This window comes from Amblyomma americanum, chromosome 5 (assembly GCF_052857255.1).
Source record: "Amblyomma americanum isolate KBUSLIRL-KWMA chromosome 5, ASM5285725v1, whole genome shotgun sequence".
In the NCBI taxonomy this organism is placed as follows: domain Eukaryota; kingdom Metazoa; phylum Arthropoda; class Arachnida; order Ixodida; family Ixodidae; genus Amblyomma; species Amblyomma americanum.
In genome coordinates, this window is record NC_135501.1 from 202,545,951 (window position 1) to 202,565,639 (window position 19,689).

Here is a 19,689-nt window from a genome sequence, read left to right on the forward strand (position 1 = left end):
TGAGCAAACTGTCACTGTGGCAGGTGGCAGTTAAATTAACGACTGGTCGCCAGAGGTTGCCGGGAAAGGGCAGCCTGGGTCTCGCAAGCTCCACCAGTGGCTGTGTTTGAAACAGTGGCACATCGCTCAACCGCTGCACCACTCCACTGCGCCAAAGGTGGTTTTAGGTCTACCAGCGGTCTACCAATGTAGAGAATCATTAAATGAGCATATATGGGCATCAGCCCATCAGCGCTACCACGTCATACAGTTAAGGCAGACCTTAAGTATCCCTTCCAAGTTTTCACAAGGAGACCACTGAGCGTCAAGACAGCTTGTACCGTGCGGATCACTGAGATTAGGCTACGCCACTCTATCCCATACAAAAATGTCCTATGGCCGGCTATAAAATTTTGGCCCAAATAGCTATAGACCTTTCCTATTTCTGTCTATAGCTGTCTATACAGGCTGATATATTTTTCTATAGAGAGCTTAAGACAATTGTATGGTTCCAAAGCTATAGCTTTAGTGGCATAGATTTTTCAATAGCTGGCAATAAGCACCTCTGTGGGTGCTTATAGACGTTCATAAAAGGCCATAGACGGACATATCTTTTTCCACAGACGCCTATAGGACGTTTTTGTATGGGATTGACTTCCAAACGGTGATCACGGGGTCCCTTTCGGTCTTGAGATAACGAGTTTGAACTGAATGGCTGGGGAAGTTTTGCTGTCGGACAAACATCAGAATATGCATAAAGAGCCGCAAGAAAGATAATGAGAACGAAATTAATGAACCCCTTCTCAGTGTCCGTTTAAGTTAAAGCACGGCCGGCAAAAGAAACACCACGGACACGCGCATCGTCGCACGGAGTCTGCAATACGTTCCCTGTGTCGCAGGTCGTCACCATCGTGGAGCGTCGAGACGAGATATCCTTTAGGAGTCAATCCCTGCTCGTCAGCTTCATGGTGGAGATCCAGGTGACGGTGCTGCTGGTCTCGGGCGTGCTCCTCTTCATCAGCTTCATGGGCTTCATGGGGGCGCTGCGCGAGAACGTCTACTTCCTCACCTGGTACATCCGGGGCATCCGGGTGCTGGTGATCTTGAACGGGCTGTTCATCCTCGGCTCCTTCTTCATCCCCATGGCTGGCAGCAGTGTGAGCGCAGTTTGGCGCATTTCTGGGAGGTCGCATAACGGCTTTTGTTTGGGCCCAAACCTATAATCCGGTATTTACTGAAGGAAACGTAGGAACCGCTGATCCGGATCACGAGAGGGAAATAACTAGAAGAGTAAGAATGGGGTGGAGGGCATATGGTGGGTTGTCAGATCATGATTGGCAGTTTACCAATATCCCTCAAGAGAAAAGTATACGATATCTATGTCTTACGGGCGCTCGCCTATAGGGCGGAAACGTGGAAGCTAACGAAAACGGTTTAGCTTAAATTAAGGACAACGCAGCGAGCTATGGAAAGAAAAATTATACAACGTTAAGAGACCGGAAGCGGGCAGAGTGGGTGCGAGAACAAACCCGGGTTAATGACATCTTAGTCGAAATCGAGGAAGAAATCGACTTGGGCAGGGCATGTAATGGGAAGGCAAACTAACCGCTGGTCCTTAAGGGTAACGGAGTGAATTCCGAGAGAACGCAAGCGTAGCAGCAGGCGGCAGAAAGTTAGGTGGGCGGATAAGATTAAGAAGTCTGCGGGGATACGGTGGGCGCAGCTGCCGAAGGACAGGGTTAATTAGAGAGACATGGGAGAGGCCTATGCCGTGCAGTGGGCGTAGTCAGGTTGATGATGATGAAGCAAAGAGAGTACGATTTTTACTCTCAATCAGCCCTCGTATACGACCCTTCTACCTTCTGTCGTCATCAACCTTAGGCCGACTGTTCGGGGGTGGACAACCGAGCCGCTTGGAGGAGATAGCTGGCTGTGCCCGTTGGCTCGGGAGCGTGCTCAAGGTACTATGAAAGCGCAGGATAAGAGGTGAGGTGCACTCCTGAGAAGTCAGAGAGAGAGGGATAGAACATTTGTTTGCACAAAATGATAGCTGATGGAATGAGTGGAGTCCCTATTCCAGGATCCCACTCCTCCTTGTTGCATTTTCCTCCCGAATCACCAACTTGCGCTTCGCCGGGAGTTCCCACCGAGGGATCCTGCGACAACTCCCATCCTACGTGAAAAGGCCCGAACACTTATCGTAAGGACGCCAGTGTGCGCCCGTCTGAGGCACTCGACCGTTGAGTGAAGCGAGAGACAGACGCCATGTGTATGACACTAGCGGAACGTATAATTTAAGATAACGTTCCGCCCTTTTCGTTATCTAATCAGATAGTTTACGGAACTGCTCTCCGGAATACTCGCAGACTTATCGCTGTCGCCCCCAGCCTAGAAATTATAGCGATACCTGTACTTTTCGTGGTCTTGTTTGAAACGTCCCGCAGATCGCTGATAAGACGTCGCAACTGGCCAGCAGAACAACAGGGCGCTGTTTCTTTCGGACTGAACAAACTGCCAACTGAAATATTCGCTTCTCAAAACCGAAATAATGCAGATGTCACTGCAAAGCGACCTTACTGTGCCAGTACACTTAGACTTAACACGGGAGTGTTATTCTAATTGGTCAAAAGTGTTGTCACATCGTCCCGAAGGTGCGAAGGGGTGCACTTAACCTCTTATCCTGCGGTTTCATAGTACCTAGAGCACACTCCCGAGCCAACAGGGATAGCCAGCTATCTCCTCCAAGCAGCGCGGTTGTCTACCCACGAATAGTCGGCCTAAGGTTGATGACGACAGAAGGTAGAAGAGTCGTATACGAGGGCTGATTGAGAGTAAAAATCGGTCGGATTGTTTCTTACTCTCTTTGCTTCATCATCATCATCATCATCATCATCATCATCATCATCATCATCATCATCAGCCTTTCAATGCCCGCTGCACGACAAAGGCCTCTCCCACGGCACAACACGGCTTTAACTGCGTTAGACGTACCTTGCACAGATGTCAATATAGTACTTAGCCTTTGTAGTGGTTGAGACAGTGCGCAAGACGCAGCAATATCGCACTAGTTTCTCTTTTCGCTGCACAGATTTTGAACAGATCCGAACCTCATGTCCTTACCCTTCACCTCGCCATTGTTTCTCGGGCTACCTTGGTCTTCGCAGAGTGTGAACAGCGTGTTCACCATCGACCTGATAGTGAGCTACCGGGACAACCCCGACTACGCGCGTCTCGTCGACTATGCCCAGGTGAGCTGCGCTGAATAGCCGCTTTTTACTCTCGGCTTTCGCGTCGCAGAGGTCGTGTTCTGTCCAAACCATACGGCCATAGTCGGATACCAGTCAATAACAAAGCCACAGACGCACATCGAAGGAGGCCACTCAAGAATAGCATTGACTGATAGTCATGACTTCGTGATCATCGGCTTCGCAACTGTCACAGTCACCAGCAGGTGCACGCGAGCTGTAATAATTGTTTTTTTGGGGGAAAGGAAATGGCGCAGTATCTGTCTCATATATCGTTGGACACCTGAACCACGCCGTAAGGGAAGGGATAAAGGAGGGAGTGAAAGAAGAAAGGAAGGGGTGCCGTAGTGGAGGGCTCCGGAATAATTTCGACCCCCTGGGGATCTTTAACGTGCACTGACGCCACCGCGATCAGTGCGTTTTTATGGAGGAAAAACGCTAAGGCGCCCGGGTGCTGTACGATGTCTTCTGACACCCAAACTCTCTTTTATGCGTTGCATATTGCAATCACTCAGTTCAGCCCTTGGGCGCGGCCAGGCGCCACCATTGACCTTTAGCGCAACCACGTGACGTGACGTCACGACAGCCGGAGGAAAAGCTGGGCCCCAACTCGCGCGGTCGCGCGCGGCCGCAGCCACCACCTGACTCCCGCTCCTCCCGCTAGGGGCGCTGCGACTGCGCGTGACGTCACGGAGGAAAAGCTGGGCCCCAACTGGCGCGGTCGCGCGCGGCCGCAGCCACCACCTGGCTCCCGCTCCTCCCGCTAGGGGCGCTGCGCTATGATTGAGGTCACGGCATATGTATAAAAGAGCTGCGCTCCTTCGCCGGGACAGTCTTATACCCCTGTCACACGGGCATTTCGAGGGCCCTCGAACCGATAGTCTATCGACTCAAAGGCGATCGAGCGCTGCTACACGGGCAGTTTCAATGGCGATCGAGTTAATAGCCTATCGAGTCAACGCAGCAGCACGGAACTCCATCGAGATATGCAACGCATTCTTGGCTTAACCAAGCTAAGCCTGACCATTTTTTAAGCATTAAAAGAGTTTTTCATCGCTACCACCACTGCCAGAAGTCGCCGTTGAAAGACCCGCCGCGGTGGCTCAGTGGTTAGGACGCTCGGCTACTGATCCGAAGTGCCCGAGTTCGAACCCGACCGCGGCGGCCGCGTTTCGATAGAGGCGAATCGCATTAGGCGCCCGCGTGCTGTGCGATGTCAGTTCACGTTAAAGATCCCCACGTGGTTGAAATCATTCCGGAGACCTTAACTACGGCACCTCTTTCTGCTTTTTTTCTGTAACTCCCCTCCTTTATCCCTTCCCCTGAAGCGCGGTTCAGGTGTCTGCCGATATGTGAGACGGATACTGCGCCATATCGGCGGACACGTGAACCGCGCCGTTAGGGAAGAGATACAGGAGGGACTAAGAGAAGAAAGGAAGAAAGAGGTGCCGTAGCGGAGGTCTTCGGGATAATTTCGACCACCTGGGGATCTTTAACGTGCACTGACATCGCACCGGCGCCTTAGCGTTTCGCCTCCATCGAAACACCGCCGCCGCCGCCGCGGTCGGGTTCGAACCCGGGTACTCCGGATCAGTAGCCGAGAGCGCTAAACACTGAGCCACCGCGGCGGGTTTGGGAGAGGCGTTTGCCCTGCAGAGGGCGTAGCCAGGCTGATGATGTTGATGATGAATGTTGTGGGGATGATAGTGACGATACTGATGGCGATGATGATGTATACGTGCGGCGCAGGCTTTTTTCGAGTGTTGCGGCGTGACGAGTGAGCGCTACCGGGACTGGGACCACAACATCTACTTCAACTGCTCCAAGTACAACCCTAGCACGGAGCGGTGCTCGGTGCCGGCCTCGTGCTGCAAGCGGCAGGAAGGTGAACGCCTCGACATTGAGACGAGGCTCAAGCACCGCTTCTGCGGCCGTGGCGTCCTCAACGTCCCCGAGCAGGAGGCCTGGAGGAAGGTGCGCCCTCTCGCCACCAACAAATGTCGCGACATCTTTCGGAGTCGCGGATAAGATTGCGGTACCACTTTCCGTAAAGAAATTCCAGAATTCTAGGATTAAAATGGACAAAGCAGGGCTGACTGAACCACTTAGTTCTCAAAACGCGCGGTTAATCGGAGAAGAGACGTATTGTGCCTGAGAGTCCCTACGTAGTTAGTCTTGTTGGGGCGCCGCAAAATTCACTTTGTTATAACATTTGGCATAGTTGTGTGTTAACATCAAGGCTCCCGAATGTTGGGGGATATAACTACAAATGCACCTTTCGAGAGAATATGGACCCTCAGTGCTGTTCGCTCCGAGGAATTTTTCTGTATTTTTTTCAGGAAATTTTAAAGGTAAGATAAGCCGAAACGAGATTTTTCACTTAGATTCATAGGATTTTAGGAGTTAAAACTAATATTTTACAAACTTACTGGGTTTTAAAGCTGTCGAAGGGAGCAAAGAGAATGAAAAAGGAAATTGTGGGTTTAACCGAGAGAAGTTTTGGTTTCTGCATGCAATACCACTGATTTCCCTTTTGCGCAAGTGCTCAGAAGACGAGGCCAGTAGAAGGGCACGCAAACAAATCCTTTTGTTGTTTGTCTTCTATGCGCTTATTCGATGGATGAAGGTACACACACGAGCCCAAATCACTGCTGTATTGTCACAAGCAGGAAAGTAAACTGAGCAGTGGAGGTTGTCGTAACTCTTTGTGGCAGCACCATGATATACTGTCAAGAATGTTTGCACAAAAACAGGCGCGCATTCAATAACTCACTGTTCGACAAGATTTGAAGTCTGTTTAACAAATATAATTCTCCACTTTTCGGCACCCTGATTTTAAGAATGTTCAAACAAGACTGTCTATAGCGGCCGTCGTGGTACCAGTCAGAATCACGTGGCCTGAAAAGATCGTTGTTGGCAGGTCAATACGCCGTTTTTTGTACAGTCGCCCACAGACCTGTCTGGAGCGCTCGAGCTCCGTGCCGTCTGCGCTCCGCAGCGCGCAGAGCGACGTCTAGTGACAGCGCCTGGTTCGAGATTGCGCAGATCTGATGCTCAGACGGCACTCAAAGATGAGTTATCTTGAACCAGGCACTGACGTCACTGTACGCGCTGCGGAGCGCAGTCGGCGCGGAGTTCGAGTGATCTAGACAGGCCTGTGGACGACTGTGCGTAGAGCACGCAGATTAACGGCCGGCTATCAAGAGGCATTACCGTGATGGTCGGCATTATGGTTAGCGAGAATGTGTAGAGGGTGTGTGGTATTGCGGTGTCGCTTTCGCTCTAGAGTGAGTGTATTGTCTTCGCGGTTAGAAGCCGGCATCTTTCCCCCCGTGTTTTTGTCGACTGGCGCAGATCTATACGCGTAACTGCGTGGACGCCATGGTGACCTACCTGCGCTCCAACACGATCATGATGATCGTCGTGGGCACAGTGCTTAGCGTAACGCTGGCGGTGCTGCGCAAGATGGCCACCACGGTGCACGACGAGGTGATCTCGCTGACGCGCCTCTACGACCGCTACTACAAACGCATGGCGACCGGCTGCCGGCCGTCCCTAGCGCGCCGAGAGGCACTGGACGAGGTGGCCGCCGCCAGAAGCCGCCTCGTCACCAGGGAGGCCAAGCCGGGGTGAGTGAGGCTTTCGGGACACCTCGGCACAGTCACTCGCTCTGCAATATGAAGACAAGGATAGGAGTGGACGAGACAAGAAGGGCGGACGTTACCCTTCTATCATAATCGGCAGGAGCCAGATTTCACTACTGCTAAAAATTAACCCGCCGTGTCGGCTCAGTGGTTAGAGCGCTCGGCTACTGATCCGTAGTACCCGAGTTCGTACCCTACCGCGGCGGCTGCGTTTCGATCGAGGCCCAAGAGCACAGACGTTTGGGCGATTTGGTGCATTGCAATCCTGTACAAGCGAAATGCAAAAGCGGCAATGTTCTGTGCGATGTTACTGCTCGTTAAAGATCCCAAGGTGGTCGAAATTATTCCGGAGCCCTCCACTACGGCCCCTCTTTCTTCCTTTCCTCTCTTAGCCGCTCCTTTATCACTTCATCAAAGGAAAAAAGTGTATGCAAGTGAATGCCAGAATATGACTCAATTGGTAAAGCAGGACGGATATGACACATTGGTAGTGATCATCAGCAGGAGCATTACGCAGGCTGCGTCCGCTGTGGGTTAAGGGCCTCTACAATTTGCACCGCATTGCCTCAGTCAGTCGTCAGCCGCGGCTGTACCATCACAGCGGGATTCCTAATCTCAGTCTCCCTGTTTGCCTCTCTGCCGCTCCCAGATACCCTTTCCTTCCTTTCGAAGCTACTCCGTTACCCTAAGAGATCACCAGTTATCTCTTCACCGAATGGAATCTGCACATTTGCTCTTCCCACCGGCACAATTGTGGACAGTTCCCAACCCCCACTAAGAACATCACCTTGAGTTGAAAAGAAAAGTATCCAGTAATCGCTGCAAGTTTTGGGACGAGGTGCGCGCTCCTTATATGAAGTATATTCTCCCAGACGTCAGAAGGTTTATTGAGATGTGGGCATTCAAGCTGCCTCACTTTCTCTTGTAGATTTCCTAATTATTCCGTGTTTGGTTTACTTTTTGAATTTTGTTCTTTTCCCTTGACTTTTGAAGGGGCATGGACACCAAGTTTTTGGTTCCTTCGTTTCTTCTTGGTAATGATGAGCAAGGTGGGCAACAACGGGATATTCGCCTGCGGTGACTGGGGCAAAATATAACCGAATTTTTTCTCACACCTGTTTCGGTCTAGGTACTAAAAAAAGTAGCTCTGGTGCTGTTATTCAAGGCTGGTGTAGCACCTCATTTCTACATCATGATCGGTTCAAGGTCCCGTTAATGCTACATCACTTCACTCTAAGCTTTCACAGGAGCTGCATTTCTACCGAAATCTGAGCAGATAAGACGTCTTATATTTAGCCTGCATGTAAATAGAACTATCGCCGCCAGTTGTGAACCTACCATCTCTCACAAACCGACGCAGAACAACACAGCCGCTGAGCGTCCTGAAGAGGAGGTGATCAGGAAACAAAAGGCCCAGTAACTGTGTCACTAGCCGGGCAAATGGACAGCGCCGTGAGCGAAGGTTTGGAGGGAGTAAAAGAGCGCAGAGATAAATTGTGCGTCGCCTAACTGTCGAACAACACTTCTGAATGGCTGCAGAAAGCTGTAACCATGAGAATATTAATTATCAACGCTTGTTAAGCCTGGTGGGAGGGAAGAAAGGTTTAGTGGTTTATGCGGGCTTAACATCCCAAAGCAACTCAGGCTGTGAGGGGTGCCGTAGTGAAGGGCTCCGGAAATTTGGACTGCCTGGGGTTCTTCAACGTGCACTGACATCGCACAGTACAGGGACCTCTGGAATTTCGCCTCCACCGAAATTCGACCGCCGCGGCCGGGATCGAACCCGCATCTTCCGGTCAGCAGCCGACAGCCATAACCACTAACTGACTGAAAAACTTTTATGTTTAAAATATGTACAGGGAGCGAGTGGAGCAATCCTTAAGAGGCCGTTCCTTACAAACGCTAGGTGGGCTGCTAATTACAGCAGCCCATTGGCGGTAGCTGCTGCTCGGGCGCGCCCGACCAGGGCCGCTTGGCTCGCCAGGTCAGAGCAACCGAACAGGTCCGCCTCCACGTCCTCCCGGGTAGGGTTGGGGGTAGGGGGAAGGTGCGGGGTTGATTGGCATGCCGACACCATGTGGTAAATGTCCGAAGGCTTCTCACTAACCACTGAGCCACCGCGGAGGGTGTACCTTTTTATATTCGGAATTTTTTTCTTAACTTTGGTCGCAGGCAAAAGGGAAAGGCCAATGTGATTCCTCGATAAATCGTTCTCAGCGGAAAGGGAGGGGCGCCTAATTTTACCCCCCCTCCCCGGTTGCACGTCTTCTGCAGCCACCAGCTTCATAAGGCGTTGCACAAAGAACAAACGAAAAAAGCATCAACTTCTTACATGTCCATCTAAATTTTAAAAAAATTATGAGGTGCCCTTTAGTGTTCTTACGTGCGCAAATGCGAAAGCTGTGTGCTGTCCGCCACCTGCGCCATCTGCTGGGCCAGCGCCGTACATTGCGAGGGGGGTTTTCAGTTGGTGCCGCATGATGGAGCTTCGACTGCACGCCAAGCACAAGGGGAAATTTAGGGGAAACAGAGTAAATTTCGTACTCGCTTGATTGCGACATCTGTAATTAATATGCTCATAATTACGCTTGTAGGCCTCAATACACATGTAAAAGATAAGTTTTTAAGAATGTGAATTCACTAGACGTGCCTTTATTCAGCCCCAAACGTCGAAGTGTCTTGGCGGACTGGCAGCGCCCTGCCTTGCACACCGGTGGCCCGGGTTCGGTTGCCACCTAGACCCCAACTTTCTAAGTTTTCTTTGCTTATGATTGACAGTTCGTGCGAACACTTTTGCGGACAGCCTCAGCCTACAACTTCCGTCCACGCCACTTATGAGTCGAGAAAGGCTTTCGCCTTAAAAAGCGACAAACATTCTCGTTTGGTGGGATATGATGTCCTTTGTGTAAGTCCAGAAGCGCGCTGATTAGGCCCGCTAATGCTGTTTGTCTTCGGCTGACGTTACACAGGGCCGAGTACCCGGCAAACAGGCAGTCCCCGGAGGCCACGTGGAGGCCTTCGCCCGCTTACGACCACATGGTCGGGCGCCCATCCGTTGACGCCGGGCCTCCGCTGGATAAAAGTCCTTCAGTTACCAGCGCAGCTGCCCCCAACGCCGGGGATCAGCCGAAGCCGGCTCCTAGGCCATCTGCTCCGTAGCCTAGCTATAGCCTGGGCCTCGCTTCGCTAACCCTAGCGAAGCGTTCTTGAGGCCATCGCTGGCACCATCCAGCATTTTTAAATGAAGCACTATTTTCGAAGACGACAAAGAGGCTAGGAGATTGTATGCGAGAAGAATGAGCTCGCAGATAATAGGGAGCACATATCGAATTGTCTGACTGTTTAACAAATAAAAAGTGTAAAAGAAAACCAGCGATTTGACCTCAAGCCCAAGCTTTCCCAGCAAACCGGCCTCTAAATCAGATAGAATCTATGTTAGGAACCTTTGGAACGTGCGGTCACGTACTCTCCGGTGGTTTAACCGGATGTTTAGCATTACGTAGTACGGAATATTTTGGGGAAGCAAGTTTTTTGTAATGTGGACACCATCGCCACGTACACCCCCCGTCAAAAGTATACGGCCCAAGAGGTTTGCTTGTGAGGCCTGCTGTATGACTCGTTATGCATTTTAAGCGACCGTAACTTCTCGGAAGAAGAATGACTGCGGCTTCAATCCTCGCAAGCTTTCGACTGCTAGATGTGCTAGGGAGCCCCGCTAAACAGCTTAGAAGCAAACCACTTGGGCTATATAGTTTGGACGGGGGCTATACCTCAAAGCACGATTGAGGTGTCCACTGACCTAGCGAGCCAGTTATGCACCATTACTTTCCTCAAAATCATCGGAGTCGGCAACGTCGTCAACGCAAATGCCAATTATCTCCCACCTTTCACCCATGTATACCAATTTAATTTGACGAGTCGCGACCTTGGCTGACATTAATTATACTCGAAAGCGCACACAGCTCGTTCGGTCGAAAATCCATCTGCATAGTCTGCACCGCGTGTCGGAAATAATGGGGGGCTGCGTAAAAAACCGTTTGCCGCAGAATGCTCCGGATGGTGTCATACGATTCAGCGTTCCGTGCAGCATAAACTTGCAAGTTCAAGCCTAGCTCGTGGCAGGGATTCCAACGGGTGACCCATAATCAGGGGCTGCCCACACCATGTGGTAGAGTTTAGCTACCTCTCCACAGTGTGGGCACTGCGGAGAGTATAGTGTAGGGTACCACTGGTGTAACATAGCTGGCGTTGGGTATGTATTGGTTTGTAGTCTCCTAAGGATGTTCTCTTCTGACTAATTGAGGAATTTATATGGTGTTGGGTACTCCTTCCTGGCTGTTCTGTATGGTGCGAGATTGTCAGCATACACTGCTAAATCAGTTAGGTCGCAGCACCCTTCACGGTCATCAAGGGGTGACACCTGGTATAGAAGAGCTCGGGGATGCCTGTGAGCGGCTTCATTTCCTCCTGGTAGTTCCAGGTGTCCGGGAAACCAGAGAACTGAGGCTTGGCTGGGTGGGTGCTTAGTCAGCAATGACAACCCTGACGTGTGAATTAATCCATTATTGATGTTGCGACAGGCGTTCTGGGAATCAGTGAGCACAACGGCGTTGGGGTTAGATGCTATAGCTAATGCAATAGCTGCTTCCTCTGCGTGAGTGGGGTTGGATGTTTTCATCGAGGCGCAGTTCATCGTCGATCCTGAAGGCGTTGAGACCACAATAGTCATCACTCCATTCTTTGGTCCTGCGGCGTCCACGTAAAGAGTGTTAGGTTGCTCGTCCCATTTCTTCTGCAGGGCTTCCCCTCTTGCTTTTCTCCTTTCGATGTTGTATGCGGGATGCATGTTCCGCGGAATGGGGTACACGTTGATGCGTCTCCTCACATCGCGTGGTACCTCTTCCCTTTGGTCTATCGTATAGGGCAGATTAATATGGATCTTTTCGAGCAGATCTTTACCTCGTTTTGTGAGTGCGAGCCTATTGAGTTGTGAGAGCCATTGTGCTTCCCACATCTTTTTGAGGGTATTATGCATTCCTAGCGCCTTGAGCTTTGCCGTTGGCGTGGAGTTCGGCAGCCCCAGTGCCGTCTTGTAGGCTTTCCTGATCAGTGTCTCCAAATTTGCAATTTACGACCTGGAGAGGTAAAGGAATGCCGTCACGTACATAATCCGAGAGATCACGAAAGCTTGCACTAAGCGGATGATGTCCCTTTCCTTCATTCCATGGTGCTTATTTCTAGTGCGATGTATCATCCGGAGGATTTTCTCGGTGGATGTTGTAAGCTTGTTCATATTGATGATGTTCTGTCGCCCCTGCGGGATATACAGCCCCATAGGATCTTGATCTCCGTGGGTTTCGGTACTGAGTGGTTGTCTATATACACCGTGATGTTCTGCGCCAGGGGTGTCATCGGTTTCTTCAGGATGAGCAACTGGGACTTTTCCGGCGCACACTGGAGGCCTCTCTCTCTGGCGTACCGGTACACCGTGTCCGCTGCTGCTTGAAGACGCTCCTCGATCTCAGCGTCACTCCACGAGTTGCTCTAGACAGTGGTGTCATCCGCATACAATGTGTGTTTGATGCCCGGGATTTTGGAGAGAAGGCCTGGTAGATCTTTCGTAGCCAAACTGAACAAAAGGGGTGACAGTACCGCCCCTTGCGGAGATCCTCTCGGGCCTAGAGTGACGGGATCTGATTTTATTCTACCGGAGTTTATAGTGGCTTGCCTGGCTGATAAGAAGTTTTTGATCTAGTGGTAGGTTCCGGCGCCACAGTTGGTACCGCCCTTATAAAAATGGTCTATAGACAGTCCATAGACTTCTTAGACTCTGTTTCCTTCCTATAGGTATTTCTTCTAGTCTATTCATGGTCTATAGACTGTCTATAGTGAAAAGTCTACTAAAAGTGTATGGCCATAAATCTATTGATTGTCTATAGACTGTCTATAGCATTTGTTTTGCCTATAGACTGCTCTCTAGGGTTTGTCTATAGAGAGGCTATAGAGTTTATAGACAGAAGTCTATGGACAGTCTATAGACTGTGTAAAGAAATTTTTGTATGGGCGGCGAGGCTTTGCAGGATATTTTTATGCAGAACTTTATCGAACGCTCCTTTCAAATCAAGTGCCAGGATGGCCCTTGTCTGTGCCTTGGGAGGTGTCTCAAGGAGGCCTTTGTACAGGCACAAGAGGGCGTCCTGCGTCGATGGGTGAGGGTGAAAGCCGAATTGAGTGTTAGGTAGGAGGCTGTTCTCTTCTAAGTATCCACTTCAGTCTCGTGTTGATGACCCTCTCTATGAGCTTCCCCAAACACGAGGTCAGCGATATCGGTCTTAGATTATCCAGTTTAAGCGGTTTGTTCAGACCGAACCTCGGCCATATTCCAGGATTTTGGTAACGTTACTGTAGCTCAATGCTGCTCGTCGAAGCTTTCCACCCCCATTCCAAACCCCTCGGAGGAGCAGTGGGAGGCTATTCTGCTCAGTGATGATCCTGACCGTTGGCACTGGATGGTGGAGAGGGCCAGCGCAGCCGCAATATCCAGTGGACTACCGGACCAGGCGGCCCACCCATGTGTTTTATGAATATTCAGCAACTGAAGACGTTTTCAATCAATATCAACCAACCAATCAAGCAATCAATCAATCAATCAATCAATCAATCAATCAATCAATCAACCAGTGTCCAAATTTTTATTTTATTTCATTATGTAATCACCTCGGCTACCATGGCAACCACCGGAATACAACGTCGTTGCTATGGAGGCCGCAATCTTGGACTCTATCCATGGAATCAGCATTTTCGTAACAAAATTGTGACTCAACCGTTCTTCATACATCGTTGCGGGTGATGTCATACGATCTGTCGTCGCTTACGGCATACGCCTTTTAGTCAGATTGGAGGCTAGCTCACACCAGTTATTCTGAGTGTCCGAGTGTTCAAATCGGACCGATGTGGATTTCATAGTACGCAACCTCCGTCGAGGTCGTATTTCACAATGGCACACTAAGCGGCACTTCTTTTGAGCTTTCATTTGCTTTATGGGGGTTACACGTCCCAAAGCGGCTCGGGCTATGAGGTACGGCGTAGTGAAGGGCTCCGGAAATTTCTGGCCATATAGGGTTCTTTAACTGCACTGACATCGCACAATACAAGGGCCTCTATAATTTAGTTTCCATCCAAACTCGACCGCCACTGCCCGCATCCAGCCCCCATCTTTAGGGTCAGCAGCAGAGTGCCAAAACCATGGAGCCACCGAGGTGCTCAGAAATTCATCCGAAATTAAGAGGTGCTTAGAGCGGGGGTATTTACATATGTACTATTTCAGCGTTTACAGATTAACATGCACACTCGACAAGATTAATAGAAACGGGCGAAGACAACTGGTCGGCAAATGTATCCAATTTGTCCAAGCGTCTAAAGGTTCGTGTCACTCCACTCAACGCTCAAAGTGGTACTGGCTAAGTTAATCTTTGATTATTTTTTGCTTAAAACGGTGAGCTTTGTATTGCTTGTAAATGCTTGGGGAGTTTGCCTAAACATATGACTATAAAAACCACTCACGCCGTATGGCTTAGTTTTCCTTCGAAATTAACGCTGCTGCAGAAGCGCATCAGAAGGCAAATACCAAAAAGCGGAAAATGGGTTAAAAATGGGTTTTAATGACGTAGTATCTTTCTCACATCTCGGCTGACACCTGAACCGCGCCGTAAAGGTCGGTTCAGACGAGAAGGCCAGATCGCGGATGGATCGCGCGCGTCAGCGTAGCTATCGTGACACGTGACCAAGCATCCGCGAGTCGGTCCGCACGTCGAGCATTCACTCGAATGCAGCGGACAATTCTCGCGTACCCTCTGCCCCAGCGGGCTTGCGCTGTTTGCGTGGCTGCCCGGGCGCTCTTCGTCGCTCTCAATTTTTAACGTTCATTTCGAAAAGTCCGGCGCTTATTTCCAAACAGCGCCTTTAAGAATCCTGCGAGGGAATCGTAACAAAGTAAAATGCAACTCAAGGACAAATTCAAAAGCCCACTTAGCTCGAAGTTGTTAGTAATAAAAAAATTGAAACATTCCGTACCGACTGTGTACGGGACTGACTCGGGATGTGGCACATTAATTTCCGTGGCGATCTTTTGCCACAACCTATTCCTTAGCGCCACGTTGAGGTGACCAGCGTATTAAATATTCCATATAGTTTGGCAGCTTTCAACGAGCGCTAAAAACGTGACAGTCGCTTCGTCACTGAGCGCCTTCTCTCCGACTGCACTCATATCAGCAGAAGCAACAAAGCAAAGTGGGCACTCACGCACGCGCACACGCTCAAATACAATAACGACGCAGTGCAGCAAATACGCACTGAACCGCGCAGTACGGGAAGAGATAAAGGAAGGACAAAGAGAATACAGGAAGAAAGAGATGCCGTAGTGGAGGGCTGCGTTTTAAGCAAACACAAAAAGAAGGACAAATGCAGCGAAAAACGCGCCAAAATGAAAGACGCCAGCATCGAGCAAAGCCAACTTCATTCCGAATAGCTAGCCAGACGAGCGCTCGAGCCAGCGTTGACATACATAGAAGCCAAAAAGAGCAGAAATAATCCCGGTCCGATATATATATCATTGTCTGAAATGGTGGTGCTCGACTGGCTGTGTGCGTCATACGGCAGCTTCATGGCGTCATCCCCCTTTTCTAGTCATCCCCTAGATTTAACGTCCCATCTGCGAGTGCCGGTTTTTCTCGTGATGGTTTTTTCTCGTGATGGGATGCGAGTGCCGGTTTTTCTCGTGATGAATAAATGAACGCTCAAACCTTGCTCCCTCTCATATTGTCCGCGACCGTATATGATGTGAGTAAATGTTTTCTCCTCAAGTTAGAAATATAGTTAGCTAGTTTCGTGGGGCGGGTGTCCAAGTTTTTGAAGTAGTCTTCGTGCTAACCCACGCGTTCTGTTGCATCCACTGGTTGATCAGCCAAGAAGGGTGGGATGGAAGAGCGGCATGTACGATACCCAATCAGCTAGACATGGCAATGTTGCCTTGACAAGACCATTGAATGAAGACAACGCATGCAATGTAGCCCCGCTAGATGGGCATTAGAAGAGAAGTGTTATTCCAATTAAGTCGAACAAATTGGACCACGGGGATCAACGAATTGATAGTAAGTTTGCCGCGGCTATGTGAACATTCCTGGTTGTTCAGATAGGTAGTAAAACCGGACTCCTTAACTTGACACTTCCGTGGAGCAACAGCCCACCAATTTCGCCCACTTCCATAGTTCCATACGTTCGGTTCCGTAGTTCCACTTCCATAGTTCCATAGTTCTCGGTAAAATGTCAGTGCACTTTAAAAATCCCCAGGTGGTCGAAATTATACCGGAGCCGTCCACTACGGCTCTTCTTTCTTCCTGTATTCTCTGAGTCCTTCCTTTATCTCTTCCCTTACTGCGCGGTTCAAGTGTGCGCCGAGATGTGAGACATATACTGCGCCATTTCCTTTCCTCAAAGACCAATTTTCAACGCGCGTAGAGGAGAAATCACCATCACAGATCCCTGTTTGCTGCTATTCTGGGAGCGACGGAATACGGCAGCTCGACCTCGTGAGGGAGGCTTTCATATGGAGCACTCGATAAGTGTGAGAAAACACCTCTACTGAAAGTTATGTTATGTTTGATTTGGTTTGTGAGGGTTTAACGTCCCTTAGCGACTCAGGCTATGAGGGACGCCGTACGTAGTGAAGGGATCCGGAAATTTCGACCGCCTGGGGTTCTTTAACGTGCACTGGCATCGCACAGTACACGGGTCTCAAGAATTTCGCCTCCATCGAAATGCGGCCGCTGTGGCCGGGATCAAACCACGTCTTTTGGTTCAGCATCCAACTCCATAACCACTGAGCCACCGCGATGGGTTTAAAACACAACGAACAAAGATGTTTAACACGTAAATTCTTTAATAGAAATGTGTCTTTGCTATAAGAGAAAGATTCAAAGAAATGTTGTGCCCCTTAGAAGCGTGCAGGTCTCAGCAGTCTGTTTTTCCGCCAGTTACGGGCTTTTCATTGCACGCTTGTTAGAAATGGGCGTCGGGCATGCAAGCTTTGGTACATTCCGATCGGTTTCGAAATAGGTTTCCAACTGGCCAAAACTGCCCCTCGGCCAGGGTGCTCATGTAATCCACGCACATGTCTTTGCGAGCGTCGTAACGGTAATACGCTCCCCACCAGCCGGTTACGTTCAAGTCCATGTTCAAGCAAACCGAGGTCCCTGAAAATAGCGTTGTGGAGATGCGTTATTAGAACAGTATTCTGAAGAGAAGTATTCTGAACAGTATTATAAAAAAGGGCTATCGTCTACGTATCTGAAGACCTTTTTTACAAGGGCACATATGCTATTATTGATGGCCTTGCCAACATACCTCAGATACACAAAAAGCCTTGGCGATGACAGGGTATTTTGGCAGCAGTAGGCGAATTAGCGACTGTTAAACCTTGTTATAACGAACTTCAAGGGGCCGGGCGATTACTTCGTTATAGCCGTAGCTTCGTTATAGCCCGTACTGACCAGGCTTCCAAGGGGAATCATCTTTCCTTCTTAGTATCCATTGATTCGTTATAAACCATACCGTTATAACCAGGTCCGACTGTATTTGTTTAAATAGTGCACACGTAGTAAAGGCGGGGCCATTTTTAGTACGTTTCGTTTTTTTAAAGCATGTCTTTCTAGTAAAGCAGTGATGCATCATGTTGGGCTAGTTAGTGATGACTCATGACTGAAAGAACACTTCATTCAGGAGTCGTAAAGCAAAATGAACTAGTACAAGTTATTTCAAAATTTTCTGCTGTGGACTTCAGCTGTGTTTTACGACGCTGACGCAAGAGACTCGCAGCAATACTAAACACGCCTTAGGTTCATATTCCCAAAGTGCCATGAAGCTGTGGCATTGAAGGCTCTAATGTTTCACAAAGCGGTAGCTGTGAGAGCACAGCTTCGGAGCAAACTAAGCTTAACGTATGTTTGAATAATAAAGTATGGACAGGAATGAAACAATGAAGCATTATCGGCTACAACGCCGCTCTCAAAATATCTTTCGGAACTCAAGGGAGCGGTGTCTTTCTGACTTTTCACAAAAGAAGCTGGTACCACCACGGTAAGTAATTATGATAAGTACCCTGAAGCATAATCTTCTCGTCATTGATCGCCAAGAGCTTAAAGGTGACATTCGACTTTGCCACGATGGTGATGTAACTAAACCGCACATACAGCAGAGGAGGGCAAATTTTCAAGTTTGGCGGATGTGTCACTACGACAACCGTATCTTGCTGCAAGTTATAATCACGTAAAAACTTACTGTTGCATGTCCGCAGGCACTCCTCTCGTGAGTAAAATACCCCTGGGATATATTCGTTGCAGTTGTTTGTTTCGAAATAAAAGCATTGTCCAGAAGTTTTGTTGTAACCGTACCTAAATACGGGGTAATCATACTCGCACGTGTATGGTTTGAGATTTGTAGGGAACTCACAACTCTTGCGGTCCAAATCTAAAAGAAAAAAAAAACTCATATAATTTCTCCGAACAGCTGTCCTTTTTGGTGAAAGCTTATTTCCTGATGCGTAGTGAAACTACAGAATTCACTGCAATGACAGTTAAGGTGAGAGTATTGTGCACAAAAGGAAGTTTTTTTATCCACATGTGCTGCACTGTATTATGTTCTTTCGATCACTTCAGTCACCTTCCAGCAATGCCGCATAGCCGACTTACCCTCGTAATTGTCAGTCCCTCTCAAATTCCTCGATCGCTTCTTTCTTTTTCACACGCGAAAAGAAAACACGAAATGCGATGAATTTATTGACTAATAAACATGGTAGGTGCACAGGTTGTGGTTTGTTTTTTTCCCCCAAGGAATCGACTAATAAACATGGTAGGTGCACAGGTTGTGGTTTGTTTTTTTCCCAAGGAATCGTTTGATCCAGGTACCGAGAGTCAGGTGGTGCTCCAAAAGATATATTATGATGAAACCTTCACAACTAAGATAAGCATTGATACAAAAACATAATCGTATCACTTATCCTACCCCACTTCTTTTAATGGACTACCTGAGGTGGGGAACACTGTCACATTTAGTTATTTTCATTCTCATTAATCGCGTGAAATAATAGCTCTATGAATGTACTACGCTCAGTAACATATCTTTTTGCATGACCTCCAAGTCAAACTCGGCTATTACTTACCTCTGAAGGATATATGACTCGCACTGTTCGATTTCGGAATGTCACCGGTTGCAACCATATTCCTTCCTAGAAAGTTGCAGTGGCGAAATATAGAAAATTATTTCCAGAGGTGTCACGTGAATAATGCGGACACCTTTCCCATAGCACACTTTCTATAGCACACGTTTCCTAATTACACGTGCGTTAGGACGTTCGTAGTGCTGTTGGTGTACCTGCGGGCGAGTTTGCGTATCTACGAGTAACTCACTCCTTCTAAATTGAACCGCTTTTGCTATGGTTTTTCGGTGAAATTGTCGCTCGTCACCAGTACTACAGAACTGGAGGGTAGGACGCGATAGCGTAGCGGGTCAATTCCCATATATGCAGAAGGTCACTCTCCACACTACATTCATAGATACCTGAGAGTCCTCATACCACAGCTGGCGCAGTGGTACAGCGGTTAATCGATGCGCCACTACCCTGAGATGGCAGGTGCCCCCAGCGGTGGGCCTTGTGCGGCCCAAGTTGCTCTTCGCGAGCGACCAATCAATAAATGAAGTGCAACCTGCCACAACAGTTTGCTCACAATCCTGTGGGCACGTTGTGATGACGGCGCAAGGTCACTTCA

At 49.1% G+C, this 19,689-nt stretch overlaps 1 protein-coding gene across 1 annotated transcript; it reads left to right on the plus strand.

The window, feature by feature from the left end:
- Window positions 1–887: 887 nt before the first annotated feature.
- Window positions 888–10,134, plus strand: LOC144135516 (tetraspanin-33-like). The gene is made up of 5 exons (XM_077668164.1): window positions 888–1,136; window positions 3,144–3,227; window positions 4,974–5,198; window positions 6,579–6,853; window positions 9,838–10,134. Exons 1-5 carry the CDS (start codon window positions 945–947, stop codon window positions 10,025–10,027), a joined length of 966 nt encoding a protein of 321 aa, XP_077524290.1. The 5' UTR covers window positions 888–944; the 3' UTR covers window positions 10,028–10,134.
- The last annotated feature ends 9,555 nt before the right edge of the window (window positions 10,135–19,689 follow it).